This window comes from Drosophila guanche, unplaced genomic scaffold (assembly GCF_900245975.1).
Source record: "Drosophila guanche unplaced genomic scaffold, DGUA_6, whole genome shotgun sequence".
NCBI lineage: Eukaryota > Metazoa > Arthropoda > Insecta > Diptera > Drosophilidae > Drosophila > Drosophila guanche.
The window spans coordinates 1,353,019-1,368,802 of record NW_022995753.1 but is presented as its reverse complement, the minus strand read 5'-3'; the positions used below and the strand labels follow the sequence as shown (position 1 = coordinate 1,368,802).

The 15,784-nt window shown below is 42.0% G+C and overlaps 1 protein-coding gene across 2 annotated transcripts; it reads left to right on the top strand.

The window, feature by feature from the left end:
- The first annotated feature begins 1,576 nt into the window (after positions 1–1,576).
- On the top strand, positions 1,577–7,541 carry LOC117588547. 2 transcript variants are annotated; one of them, XM_034279927.1, is made up of 3 exons: positions 1,577–1,863; positions 6,541–6,916; positions 6,990–7,540. In XM_034279927.1, the coding sequence occupies exons 2-3, from the start codon at positions 6,542–6,544 to the stop codon at positions 7,200–7,202; spliced, it is 588 nt and encodes a 195-aa protein (XP_034135818.1). In that variant the 5' UTR covers positions 1,577–1,863; position 6,541; the 3' UTR covers positions 7,203–7,540. The 2 variants fall into 2 exon arrangements, with proteins under 2 accessions (XP_034135818.1, XP_034135817.1); XM_034279926.1 differs by lacking the exon at positions 1,577–1,863 and adding an exon at positions 6,028–6,373 and having other exon boundaries at positions 6,990–7,541.
- Positions 7,542–15,784: the final 8,243 nt, after the last annotated feature.

Sequence of the window (15,784 nt, the reverse complement as noted above, 5' to 3'; positions counted from 1 at the left end):
CATTACGCTTATTTGCTCCTTTTCATTCCCGGTACTGGTCGACGTGAATTTACATATGTACATACAATGTAAAGCACAGAGGTAAAAGTTGATGACCCTATAAAAAATTTTTTCATATATTTGATCAACATCAATAGCCGATTCCATATTTGTCTCCTAGTTCTCAGAGAGTATAATAGAGAGAGTGCATATGTAGCAAATACAAATCATAAGGTACATTTGTACGTATTGAGCCTTTAGCAGCGTCTCACACCGTTCCTTCTTGTTGTTTCTACGCCTATTGTGCTTAAAAAGAGGCCGTCATTCCCGATAACCATATCTTGTTATAAGTTTACCCTGGTCAGTATGAAAATTGTGTGAGTACCAGAGAGAGCAACTTGAACTAGTAATGAAAAACATAAAGAGTAATTTCAGTGACCTATTCCCCATCTAAACGTAGAAGCTTGATATTCTATTGTGTACTGTTTTTTGACGGAGATTACGATTTTCTTAAAAGTAGTCCAAAGAAGCTTGATGCAGCTTTTCGTTGAACAGCCATTCATTCAGCTGTAAACGACATAAAAGTCTCTGATCGAAAAACAATTAAATTCTGGCATCATATTAGTGATCGACACTTTTCTGCCCTTGCGCATCTCTGACGGAGAGCAAACGCTGAGCAACAACAGCAACATCAGAGAATCTTCTACAGAAGCAACAAAAACGTGATTGCCTTAGCGTCGACGCACAGTGGTGCACATCAATTTTCCCTCCTTTTCCAGATAAACTTTCAAATGGTGGTTATAAAAACTTTGCATATCATCAGTAAGAGTTTTCATTCGAAATGTTTTTCATTTGAAAAGAATGGAAAAACAGGGTGAAAGACGTTCAAATAGATGCATATAAATATGTACATATGTAGGTAGGCATGTACATATTTATTTATATTTATTGACGGTTGACTTATTCATCTTTCTAAAGAGTCCCGAGGTTTTTGTTTTATTGTACAGCTTAGAAAATTATCTTTCCGAAAATGTTTAGATTGTAGATTAGACGGAATCTTTGTTAGAACGTATAATAATTGTGCAAAAATGTTCGAAATGCCCCACTGTCCGACGTCGCCGTGAGCAGCAGACGTGAGTAGAGAGTCTCGAAGCCAGAGCAGACGCAAAAGCGATTGGAACGGCACAGTTGCTGCTTAGTCAATGCTCGCCTTGGTTCATCCGGAGATCTGCGCGACTTGTTCGAAAAAAACATATGAACGAGGAACAATAATAAATAACAATAATTTTGTTCCGAGTGCACGAGTCTGTTGAACGTTAACTCTTACGCTTAGACCGGTCGTCTTCGGTTGTGCTTCTCTTGTGTTCGCCTCGAATTCCGGAGTTGTCTAAAGTTCAGCAGAACGCACTCGATAGAGATCCTGGCCAAGGAGGTAGCACCATACGCGACCATCAACCACTTGCTCATAGTGGAATTGTTGTGATGGTTCACGGGCATTGGATCCATTGCGTGAGAGTAGGCAGCAGCTGCGAGAACCAGGACCCAAACCAAAACCAGGAGGTGCACTACGAGTACACTCAGAGCCAGCACAGATAGATAGTCCATTCAACTTGCCGCTGCCCGCACTGGCCTTTGGCAACCGCGATCGTCAAATCAATCGAATCGCGTGCAAAATTCTTGATAAAAACACAACATTTTCGTGCTTTTTGTTTTTGTGTCTGTTTTTTGTTGTTCGCAAATACGCGAAAAATACAACTCGATCTGAAGAAGAGCAGAGCAGAAGGCAGCATCCCCAAATATATATAAACAGAGAGTGAGAGTGAGTGTGTTTGCTAGAAACGAGAGCGAGAAGAGCGGAAGAGAAGCGTTCAGAGAAATTCTCAAGTGAGTACGAAATTCCGACAAACATGTTTACAACTCACCCTTCATTCTATGCCTATAAATAAAATTCACAAAATTGGAAAGGAGGAGCAGTGGAGAGACAGAGGCAGAATTATGCTCTCTTCTTTAGTGTGTACGAACGTATGTATGTACATATGTATGTTCGTGATGGTGTATGTGGGCCATGCCATGCAATTTGGGAGGCGAAGAAGATTGGAACTATCCCCCAAATGAAAAAGCTAAGAAGAAACACAGGTGTTTGCTTCTCGTTCGAAGTTGCAGCATTCCATGAAAGATCCCACAAAAATATGTAGAAAAGCCAACTGAGATGCGTAAACATGGTAGAACTACAAATTGTTCCCAATTTTAACAAAAACATGCATGTACATATGTACATAAATATGTACATACCAACATATATATTTATGTACAACCGAGAAACAACAGATATATATGTACGTAAACACAATTTATTGATAGCAGAATAGAACTAATTTATTTTGTTGCTTTTATTAGTGAACATATATGTACATATGTATGTATAACATTTATACAATATAAAACCATATGTACAATATACATATGTACAATATATGTATGTACGAATGTGTGATATTTATTTATTTTCTTGCGTAGTCCAGCAGCAAACAAAACCAAAACACAATGAGCAACAATATGAAGAAAAAGTTGTGCTTTTACCATGGAGGGTTTTTGCTAAAGAGGGTCACTAATACATATGTAGCTAAAGACATGTATCCAATACATACGCTCAGTTTTCAATAGGAAGCTTCCACTTTATGGGGAAGCCATCCACCCTCCCAATCGACTCCCAGGCAACTTGGTCAATCAAAAGGCATCAACAACGGCTGACACATACGCCCATTCACAATTTAACAGCACTGATCCGATCAATTAATACATACATATATGTACATATGTACATGCATATGTATGTACATTTATTACTCTCCTTGGTTGAATAGGTCTGGGGAATCATCGTCATTTCTTCATTCTGGTTCGTGTAAAGCACTTCAGCAAGCAATGGAAGGCTCATACTTACGCCCATAAACTTGTACATATTTAGGTCCATACAGAGTGACTCCATTTATAAGTAGGCTAGAATAAGGTAAATTTGCTATAAATTGTTCCACTGCTCCCAACTATATTTTAATTCCAAGCGGTGCTTGTTTTCCATGGTAGTTTTTTGAAAACAAAAAAAAAACCATGTTATTCATAGAGGTTAAACACCTAGGAGCTTTTACCGTTGTTATCGGCTTGGACTGATAAGCACGAGAAGATCAGCAAGCAGGCTAATTGCAGTTCCCTGCTTGAGGAGAGAGAAATAATGAAGCTTGAATCATATGCACTGAACATCTGGGGCTGGGCAATGACGCATTTCAACGAACGCAAATAGGGAAATTCACTCACTTTGTGGAAATCATATCGTTGTTGTCATATGTGTATCTTTGTGATATTTGCGTAGATTATTTTTCTGAGTACACCTTTAGCTAAAGAAAAGAAAGAAATATGAAGAAAAAAATGCATTGCCCTATCGAGCTGATTGACGATCCGTGTGGAGGCCCTACCAAGCGACAAAAGGCGAACGTCTTGGTACGAAGATCCCACATAAAAGCTGCCACAAACAAGAATTTTAGCTTACTCGCTAAAAAGTCGAGCAGAGTCATCAGTTATTCCGATATTTGCAGACGTAAACGATTTATTTACGAGTAATAATATTCTGCAGTGGTATATTCTTATGCCTGATCTTTGCACTTGGATTCAATTGGGTTTCTGGGCCAGTGACAAGCTTTCAGCTGACACTCTATTCTCCTGTCAAAGTCAAAATCACGCAGCACTCGTAATTGCTCATTTTCAGGAGAACGAATCGTATGAGATAAGACAACAACCCCATACACATACCCATACCCATATAAAGAATACTTTTTACTCAGTTTCCCTGGCTTCACTGGTGCCCTTGTTTTGTGGGCGTGTGTGTCTATTAGAGTCACAAGGAAAATTTTTATTTAAGAAAATTAATTAATTTGGTCAGGAAGAGGCAAAGGCAGCGACAGTTGACATGCAATAACGTATCGAGATATTGTACTATTTCGTTGGACTGGGAACCTGCCTTGTTCAGTTGATTACTCCCTATATGATGATACGATACGAGATTATCAAGTACATATGCATGCATGCCTCTGGTCATTGACTAGAGCCGATGCTCATGAAATGATCTTCATTCACAAGTGAAAATATGCAAAAATTACTCAAAATTCTTCTGGGCACGTAGTACTTCGTATATTATCTGTCACTGGGCAAGGGGTAGCGGGCGCAGATGTAGCCTTCTCTGAGCGGAAGTCCACAGACTCTGACGCAAGGCGGAAGTTGATGGCTCAAGCAATGATTGGTGTTTGTATCTTCAACTTTTGCGTAAGATATCTGTGCCTGAAACTGTTATCTGCCAAAAAGAAGCGACAATTACAATAAATACCATAAATAAGTGATTATAAGATATTTTCATAGTCCGATCAAGTCTAGCTGCCATACGAACTATGCTCCGAATATCGAATTTTTTAATTGCATTTTAAATTGCATTTAATGCCAAAAAAAAGGGTAGGGTTATTGCGCCCTGATTTCGGACAGCGACTTACATACGTAAATCGGAGTGTAACGGCTCTTGGAACCAAAACTGGGTCCTCGCCTCAAAACCTCGAAACATTTATAAATTAACGACGAGAACTTCCACATTTGGGCACTACATCATTCAAATGGAGAGTCACTGACAACGATAAGTTCAGTTCCTCGTGGTGGGTTGGGTACGGTACGAGCAGAACGAGGGCGAATGAAAAAGTTACAATGACAAAACCGGTACATTGTGCATATGCAAGCCGAACCAAAGAGCGGAGACAGATGCGTCTTATCAGTACGAAGCTGTCTGGACTGATAATGATGCACACTCTTATGGACATTTCCATATTTTATTTGCATTTGTCATGTGACCCAAGTGGGGGGATAAAAGCAGATGGAGGCAGACTGTCCTTTGGTTTGTTAATTTCTTAATAGATTTTTGAATTTATTTGCGTGTTTGCAGAAGCTATCATTGCACATACGTATGTGTACAGGTATTGTTCCTTTTATAACATTAAATTTTCAGCTGGTTCCATAATTAGAATCTTAGAGAAGAACTGTGCTGCCATTTACGTCTTGTCTCAGTGGTATACACAAGGTTTCTCTTGTGCAGTATCTCTGGTAAAGTTCAGACATCTTTTAGATAAAGCTCAAAATATAATGAACGACCCGAGCCAGTTGCAACCTGTTTCTGCTTTGCTGTGACTTTGTTTTCGCTTTTAGATAAAGCCACGACAAGAACCTTAGTAACTTCCCTCCTATCATTATTTTCTTTTGCTTTTACCAGAACTCCTCCTCTTGGTTTTACACCCCGTCCCACTGCCATTATGCGGACTGCCCACACAACCGCAATGACAAAAAATTATTTTCTGCTTCGCTTTTGAATTCTTGAATTGCAATTTAATGTTTTTTTTAGTGCTACCCCTTAGGAAGAAGGTAGTTTGTGCATTTTGGTATGCGTTGATATATTTTTTTATGGTGTATGAAATCTATCTATCCCCCGGACCATGGTGAAATTACTAATAGGTGACAGATTCACCACATCCTTCTCATTCGAGGAACACCAGCTCATGGTGAAATCATGGTGAAATTACTAATAAACGTTTGCTATCTCTCTCTAGCCCTTGCCTCTCTGAGAGCTGAGAGAGCGTGGTGAATAAGCTGGTGCTCCTCCACTCAGCTGACGACGTTAGCTATTAGTAATTCTACCATACCCCGGACTATTCATACTGCTGGGTATCCCGGCAGTCAGCAGTCCATCAGTACTACGCTTATACTCACTGGGACGCTTTTCGAGTTGATTCCAAACACTTGACCGGTCCAGTTCGCAGCAAATCGGTTTCAGCCCGACCAGCCGTGGCTATTGTTCTTTTTTTTTGCCAGTGAAAACGAAACTGAAATCGAATCCGAATCCCAATGCTCAAGTGTTATTTGTCGGATGTTGCCTTGGCAACCGAGGTGGAAATATTATGCATTCAAAAGTGTTTTCTTGACTCCTTATCGCTTCCTCTGCGAGCTAAACTGTCCTGGTCCCAATCCCTTTAGGGACATTACATATTGATAAGCTTCCTACGAATGCTTATGATGTGAGGGAACGGAGAGACGAATACCACATTTATCCCTCATCTTTAGCCTCACTTTGGGCAAGTGGCCAACTAGCCTTCAATGGATCAGATATCCTAGTGAAAATATCCATAAGCAATACGATTATTTTCGAAAGCATTGAATGCAATATGCAATCGAAAAACTGAATGACAGCAACAGTAAATTAATCAATTGATTTCAATCAAAACCAATCTCACAGAAGGAGAGTGAGAGAAACTGAAACCGATATCGAAATGCTCCCGTTCTATGACTTGTGGCTGATGAACGCCTTTGATTCCAGGTATGACCCCGTACCACACAACAGTAATCGAAATGTTTATAGTGTCTGCACACACATAATACACACACATAATCAGGGAAGAGATTGGGTGATCAAAAGAGAGTCAGTTAAGCATTAACATTTACCCAACCCATTTACTCATCTGTGTCCACCTCTCTGCCTTTCAGAATGGTGCTACAGAATCACAACACAGTCGTGGCCCGCTCCACACTTACGCCGAATGGCAGCAGCCACAACTTTGGCTCCTTCTCAGGAATGGGACGGGCCCCGCTGAACGCGGGACATGGCACACAGCGTCCGATAGTTGATCTACTGGTGGCCATGGTGGCAGTGCCCGTCCTGATTCTCTGCGCGCTGCAGCTGGAAAAGAATCTGCGCGACAACAGCGATCAGTCGCGCTGGCTGGTCTTTGCGCTGGGCATTGGAATGCTGGTGATCAGCGTGATCATCTGCGGCTATGTCACGCACCGCATGGGCGTTTGCATCTGGGCAGGGCCCATAGACGAGGCCGGCAATCGAGCCACCAACGGAGCAATGTCGCACGTAAGTGGAGACAGCATCTCACAGAGTTCTCCCAACGCTGACTGTTAATTGGACTTTTTATTCCCCTCGTTAGATCAATTCACAAAATGATGTGCTTCGCATTGTGGACACTCTGCCCCCCAGCTATGAGAGCGTGTTGAAATTCGAGCTGCCACCTCCGTCCTACGACTGCCTGGTGATCGATATTGATGTGGAACAGAGCAAGGATATGGAAACGCCACAGACATCGTCCAAGTCGAGTGCTAGTCGCTCGACATCCTCGACGGAAGCCATTCTACACATCTAGGCCGGTGGAAGCAGAGGAAGGAGCCAACCTTTGCGGAGGAGGAGAGAGAACTACGAGATTTTCCCCAACAGGCAGCGCATCGGATAACACCACACGAAACACACCACACCCAAACGCTGGCTCAACGTGCGATACATAAAATGCGACTTTTACTATATGTAACTGCATACATACATATGTAAATACATATGTATGAAGGTGCATCTGTATATCTCTATCGGCTGGCTTACTTATGGCCATACTTATAGCATTGAGGCCTTGTATTTACTTCGGTTCTAAGTACCTAGTATTTTTTTTTATAGAGCATTCGATGCATTCGTCTTGTACATAAATACATACATATATTCCTCAAGCCCTAGTCCAAAGTTGTGCATACATATGTATGTCCATATGTACATTTATACCTGATGTACATACATATGTATATGTGTATGGGATTACCAACTGAATGCCAAGGAAGGGCTGGAATCAAATAACCCAAATTAGTTGCCTAGTACTTAATTATAGTCCGTACCTAAATACTGTATATATTATTGCGTAAGCTAAGATTATTACATCGTTATAGCAGTAGCGATTATAAAGAAAACAATAAGCCGCCTAAAAAGCATTTGTAACGTATTATTTGAACGGCAGGCGCCAGTTAGAGAAATATGTATGTACATTTTACATACATTGAAGTATGTACACTTATTCCATAAGAGCTTCAAGCTAGATGTATTTTTTGTGGTGGCGACAAAAACATTTAACGGAAAAGCTTGTCAAATTGTTTGATAGAAGCACCGCCAGGTGTCGCCACTAGGCATGTGGTTGTTTTGTCATGTAGATGAACTTATGAAGAGCGAGTGTTGCTTCATGAAAAAGAATACAGCCCTGTGTATCGAGATATATATCGATAATAGTATTGGTATTAAAAATTACACCGCATTGATATCGCCGCACAATATTTGAAATTTATAAAGAGCGAAAAACTGAATATATTAAAGATGGTTCATACAACTCTTTGAATTATTTATTTGTACAATGTTATGAAGGTATCATAAGTCGTTCAGAGGTTACCCATTTAGTAAGCTTAAACGACCGAGGGCTCTGCTTTGCGACGCTCTAAAATATCCGATAATTTAGGCTATAGGATTATTTAGATATTCGCGATGCAGATGAAGCTTTCAATGAAAATGCTGGCTGAATGAGTTAGTCAATAAAATCCGTAAAGTACTTAAATCCCAGACCTCATGCAATGCCAGGAGCATACACACGAATAAAAGTCACTCGGAAAAAAACGTTGTACAAAAAAAAGAAAACTATTTTGAAACTTTCACTACTCATAACTTGGTCAGTCCACAATAACAGGGCTAGGACACAGCGGGACAGGCGGCAGTTCAGGCAGGCGATGGCAATGGCGATGAGGCTGCCAAAAAGTGTTCACAAAGTGCGAGCCTGGCAAAAGTCAAGGACAGCCAAAAAGAAACCAAGCCCCACCAACTGAAACCAAGACAAAATGCTAGAATAGTCCAGGACCCACCGAAAATTTAGAAGTAACCCAATCAATAAATACGATTGACTCAGAATATTTCTGGGCAAATGGAGCAGAACAAGTGCAGGCCTCGCCATGAACAAGGACGCGCATGCGGATTGAGACAGAGTCACGCACCCATCTGGGAAGAGGAGAAAATCACAGACAAGTTTACCAAAAACTTGACAAGTGTCTTCTCAAAAAACGAACTAATAGATAGATCGAGCTCCTTAGAGTCTCGTCTCGGGCTTGGTGTAATAGATATTCAGCCAATCGTTTTTTCATCCTCAGGTTTCGTTGCCATAATGTGCAACATTCTCTGAAGGCAAACAAGTGACAGCTTTAACGTGCAACAGGGACCGTGTTGCTTGTCACTTTCCGTCGTCCTGCCCCGCCATGAGTCTGGGTCTTATCTGCACTGCCCCAAACCTATTCCATCCCATCCCTGTACACATTTCCGACTTGATGGATAGTCCCAGAAGCCCCTGAACAATGGGAATGGGAAGCCCGACTGCTGGAGCCACAAAACTTTCGGAACATTCAGTTGCGGAAAAGTGTCAGTCAATTTAAACTTGCGACTAACTGACTTTGCCTCCGTCCACCTGACTAAACTACCTGACTTTTGGTTGGTGCCCCCAAGCAGCTACGGGCTCCGGGCTCCGGGCTCTTTTTGTGGACAACACTTGAAACTTTTATTTGCTGTAACTTTCGTTCGAAGCCTATTGACATCATCCCTTTCTGTCTCTTTCCTCAGCAGCTAATCCTCGAAATTAAAATGCTCCGAAATCGAGCGTTGACAGAATCGAACTTTAGCCACAATTAATTTAAAACGTTTGCAAAAATAGTAGCAGTACGCGCTGTCACGAAGATATGTTTCCCCAGATCCCCCATGCCAGAGCCCATTTCATTTTCGTGGCCAACATCGCCTTCTTTTGCCTCCGAGGCAGTCGGCCTTCACTTGCTTCTGCGTTTGGGGACGCTATTAGGGAGTTTAGCAGGCGGTAGATGTGTGGGCGTGGCTCATGTTGGTCATTGTTGGCTCGGTTGATTTGATTGAAAGTTGTGTGGCAAGTGTCAGAATGGAATGGCAGGAAGTACCGAACTCGGATGGGTAGCAAACTGGCACCGGCACCGGCACCGGCACCCGGATGGGTCGTAGGTCGTAGGTCGTAGTCTGCTGCAAAATCTATAGAATGGAGGGCACCAAGGCGTGCCGCTGAGCTTGGCATATGATTGTGTAATTGATTTGGTCAATATAAAAGCGTCAGGCAGGGCATAAGATTGGGACTGGCTAAATGGTTGGCGAGAAAAAGAGGCCAACTTGCCGCACAAAATCTAGTTTTTATGGCATGAAAGAGGATAAGGATACAACAAAAAACCGGGGGGATAACGGCAACCTACGCACGTAACCTTTGTAACTTGATTTGTACACTCAAAGAGTATGGGGATGTACATATTAGTTTTGTGCAGATTTTTCCACTGTGTTAGTTTTCTGTGTGTCGCTCATGTTTCACGGACTCTTTGAGTGTATTTACAACTGAGAATTTACGTCAGCCAATTTTATGGCATTCTGGATTTGAACTTTGGGCACGAGCCCTTTATTTAGGCCTAATTTGCTTTGGTTTTGTTTTTATATTTTTAGACGTTTTGTGCCAAGAAATTGGTTCGGCGGCGTGAACCATTTCATTTGACCGTTTCAGCGATACATCAAGCAAGTACAAGGCCACTGCAGCAGCGGCAGACCTTTCGCTACGTAATTTGTTCCAAATACACACCCAAAGAAATATACAAATAAAACAAGAGGTAGGGACATTGCACAGAATAGAGTAAGTAAAGTAATCTTGCGTCTAGGTATCCCCTTCGGCGTCTCGTGGCGTTGGCTTAGACTCCGCTTAAGATTCTTATTTGTATGCCCCAATCCCATGGAAATCGATTTTCTTCTCTTTCTTTGCAGCAGGGGGAGGCGGGCTTGAGGGGGTAATGGGAAAATCCGTATTGAAAATGTGCCGCGCATCTATTTCCATATAAATTGGCTGCCGCTCAACCAAAAGCGTCCAATGCTCGTTCTCGCTACTCTGCGAGCTCCACCTCCGCCTCTCCTCTTTGGGCACCGGTAGTGCCTCCTCTCCACTCTCTTCTGTGCAAAGTTTTTGGGTAACCAAGTCCGGATAACTTTGCCAATAATAAAGCGCCATTAGCACTGCTACATAAAGTGTGCCATCAAAGGATACTCACAAGTAGGAGTATGTTGAGTCTGCACGCAGGTTGCCTCGAGAAGGGGAATAAGTTGTTCTGTGTAAGGTAAAGTTTATGGGGCTGATACCTTTCCGTAATCTGCCAACTGTTTCAGATTGATTGGGACTTTATCGTACACCCCCCCCCGCAATGAATCACATTCGTCAATCAAAGCAACACCAATCTCGGGCAAGGAAAAGTCCTGTTTCTAGGGTCGAATATGTTCCGTTCGACCACAAATGCAATAAACCCCATTTACTCTTCGAGTAACGGGTATAAGAATGGCAATAGCAGGACTGTGGCTTTGGGCAGAGGCAGAACCTAGTCCAGGACGCAACAATTCATTCAGAATATTATGTATGAGTTTATGCCCGAGCGCTTGACTTATTTCCCTGGCAAAGCAAATGTATCGGCATTGTCTAATGTTGGAGTGCAAATCATAAAAAAGTTTTTGTGGCCCTCAGTCCGCATCTAAAGCCGAAGGAAGGGGCTGCTCCTCTCCCAGCATTTTCGCAAAAAAGTATCTTCGAAACCATTTGAAATTACCTGGTGAAGTGGACCATGGATTGCTACTAAATTGTGGATGGGCAGTGGCTTACCAAAAGTGGGTTGTATAATGCCAAAACCTCTTCCTCTGGCTTCCAACCAACTAGCAAAAAACCGAACTTACAGCAGCTTTAGTAGCTCTTCAACACAAATCAAGAAAAACGCCATGAAAATGTTCAAAACAATAACGAACCGGCGATCATAATCTTGAGGGGTTCTGGTTTCCACTCTGCCGTCACGCACAGCCCCCGCCCGCCCCTCCATACACACTTTACGCATTTTTCTCCTCCTCTCGCCCCCACCAGGGCGCCCTCTTCCCTTCGTGTTTTATGTTAATGAATTTATTTATTATTATTTCATTTTTTTGTGGACCCTGTTCCGCTACATTCCTCGTTCTGGGAGGATGTTCTACCCTAAATTAATTTAACTACCGCAGGAGAGGTGTGTGTGTGTGTGTGTGTGGTGAGGGAAGAAGGAAGAAGGAAGGAAGCAACAATATTTGGGGAATAAACCTCGTTAAGGGGCACCCAGTACCATTTGTCGAGGGTTGACACTCTCTGCTGGTTTATGAGCGTCGATAATCAGCATTAAGAATATCTGAATGTATCCCTTATGCTTTAGTTATGTTTGGCTAAGAGCCAAACGTACCAAAGTTCACAGTTGAAACTCTCTATCGAGACAGGGTTGACGATCGCCTGCAGCCCTTACGCCAACGCTCTCGTAGAAGAGAAGAACAACAAAAGCTCGTCCCTTTCTTAGCCGCTAATTGCGTGAAGAGAGGTTTGCTGGTGATTAGCTAGGTAAGAGCAAAGGTGTGTGAGAAGGGTTTGCTGGGAAGAGCAACATCTCATCCCTCCTCTCATCAGCTAATTATAATTAAATAATTATTTAAAATGCTCGCCGACATTAAAAAGCACTTTCGCCCACAATGATAATCACAAAATGTTGCCTTCATTTTTCACACTCTCTCTCTCTCTCTCTCTCTGTGTAACTCTCGCTCCACCACTCTTATGGCGCTTTCATGTTGTGCTTTTGTGGCTTTTTTTGATAATGACGCTGATTAGTCAGCGCTTACGACAACACAGCAATGTTTATGTCTTCCTTACCTTTTTCTGCTTTTCGGTGCTTTCATTTTTGTGAAAAGTGTCAAGGCCTGTACATGTACATGTGTACACACATAGGTGGATATAACGGAAGGATGGTAGAACTGTTCAACAAAAAAAAAAAAAAGAGAAAAAGTCAAAAGAAAACACAAAAGTTTAAAACAGACTTAAACTTCCTGACGGCTCTAACTGTGAGTCAGTCTGACGCAATCGGAGCTCCGAGGGAACCATCCAGCAAACTGTAAATTGTTTCAACATCAACAACAATTTGATTGATGGGAAATAGTTTTTTCTGCTTCTGTTTCTGTTTCTGTTAGTGCCACAAAAGCACTACACTTCGCTTGTACATATAAACAGAGCAAGAACATAATTTCCAATTCCATTTGAAATTACAAATAAACAAGACAAAGAGCCACTAAGGGTCGAAAATTGTGATACCATTTAAAATCGATTCAGACTTTGGTTTGAAATAATCTGACTTTCTTCTGACTTAAGACTCCCCAAAGTAAAAGGGGAACTCTGAGGATGTAAGGAAACATGGAAACCAAGTCGAAGCGTTTGGCTAATTGTAGCCACAAAATGATTTAGATTCGGATTTGCATTTTTATACATTTTCCAAATCAATTGGAATGGGTAAACATTCTCGAAAATTGAATACCAATCCAAAAATGATCCATGGAGCTCTGCCAGAACGAAAGTTGCTGGAATTTTATGGACCTTGCTTTCAGCCTCTTAAAATTAACACCTCATAGTCCTCAGGGGGCCCATAAAAACTGATTTGGCCACTGGAGGTGCAATTCTCGACAAGGTCAACACTTTTATGTCTGTGTGTGTGTGTGTGTGTGTGTGAGGCGATTGTACCATGCGATGCGGCAGTGTACGACTGGTGAAAGGTGGGTAAATGGAGACTACAACGCGATTGACTACCATTGTATCATATCCAATTATCAAGAGACAGGCTTAAGAGATGGCTAAATGTATGGATACATGGGCTGATTGCTAGTTTCATTGAAGAGTACAAAATTATGGATTCAAATCGAATATGGTAAGCCTTATGGTAAGCACTGTACCTGATGAAGAAGCTGAAACCGTTCACGCTGCCCGCCCACACACTAAGTATGACGTTGTTTCAGTAACCTGCTCCTTTAGTCCTCTTTCTTAGCCGCCACCTCTTTCAAAAGTTGTCTTTCACGCGCTCTCTCTCCCTCTCCCTCTTTCTCTCTCTTTATGTGTGTGTGTGTGTTCATGTTCATAAGGAGGTTACGTCATTGGTAGGAACACGCAATGCCAAATGTTTGTATTTTTTATTATAATCGTATTATGCTCTATGTATTTGTTTTGTTTGCTTCATTGTCGGATTGCTGGATTATTACCCAGCCACGTCATGGCAGGCAGGCATCATCGAAATCTGCACATTTGGGGGAGGAATCGCGAGGAGTTCGTCCAATGAGCGTCTTGGCCTGGCCTCTCGGGCTTTACAATTTTGGGTAATGTGCCGCTATTTATCGCTAAATTCTGCCCATGACGATTGTCCTAGTTTGGGTTTTTATCCGTGGGGTGCGTGGATGTGGGCTGGTAGTTTTTGTGTTTTTTTTTTAGTTTTGTCCATTGTTTTCAAGAAGTTAAAATTCCCCTCTCTGCTCCAACATCGTTCTTCTCTTCGGTCACTTATGTTCATATGTACATATGTACATATTTGTGTCCTCCTACCACTCCTCATCTTATTTGTGGTCCGTCTATACCGTTTTTAATGCTTCATGGTGTTCTTTTCTTTACTTTTTTTGTTGGTTTGCTTCTTCTTTTGGTCCTCTGTTATTTTCGATGTAAGTTCTTGCAGCTTTTAACACGCATACCGATGCGTTTCTAACACGCACACCACGACAACAGCTCCAACGTTAGTGTGGTGAAAAGCTTAGCTCGTGTGTGTGGTGGATTTCGTGTTTTTGGGACGTACTGCCTGCATTTGTGTGCGTTACATAAGTCGGTTATGAGTCGCAATTTTATCTCACACCCAGGCCGCCCCCCTTCGCAGCCACTTTCTCTCTCACTTTTATCTCTCCTTCTCTCCCACGCGCTCTCTCTCAGCAGTGACCAAGAAACACACCTCGGGGCCCCCATTGAGGAGAATATCAGCAGTAAAAAGTTCTCCATTTGTTGATGGCCTGCGAGACACAAACACACACACATGTACAAACATTCAGGGAGAGACTCCGCACCGTAGTCCGTGTGCGTCGAATAGTAGCAACCGTGCAGAGCGCTTTCAGTCGTTCATTTGACCGCTAAACAAACGGAACGTGAAACGGACATCAGCGGGCAGCGAATCCAAGAATCCAGTCCAAAAACGCGTTCGGTGCACATGTAGGAACAACAAATAAAACAACAAACTACAACAATAATCAACCAAATCCAACGAAATTATTTTATATCCATACGTAAATGAAAAAAACTCATTTTTTTTGGTAATTTTTTCAACATTTTTTTTTTGGTTACAAAACGCACAAAACAAAACCAAAACCAATGTAAAAGTGAGAAATCGCAAAAGCTATAATTTTGTTAATATAAACATTTTGGACACAAATGCTAACAAAAGGAAAACAAAAATAATGAAAAATAATTGATAATAATAAGTAAACACAAAAAACACAGAGAGCAAAGAAGAGAGAGTGAGAGAGAGACAGAGTGAGAGCGAGAGAGCGAGACGAGTAGAAAGGCAACCAAGGTATTTTCGTGGGGTTTGTGAAGAACACTTCAGTGCGACAGTCAAAAGATTAAATTATCCGAAAGGGAGTACGCACACACACACACACACACACACACACACACACAAGAGATAAGGGAATAATATAAGGCAAATACACACACACACACACACACACAACAAAATAACATTGCAAAACAGTCATAAAGATGTATTGGTGCATATGGAATAGGTTTGGGTCCGGTTCTAGCTTCGGTTTTGGTGTAGTTCCCTATTTTTTGTGGGTTTTGGGTTTTGGGTTTTGGGTTATGGTTTGGCGTTCGGTATACGTTATGCTTACAAAAACTTGACCCAAATTTACGTTTGATGGTCCAGTAGCTGTTGCAGAGGGGGGGAAACCAGCCAGACAGACAGCGAGACAACGTAGAAGGATTATATAAACAACACGAAGGAAAGGGTAGATTCGGGTGGGCGGGGGGGGGGGGGGGGG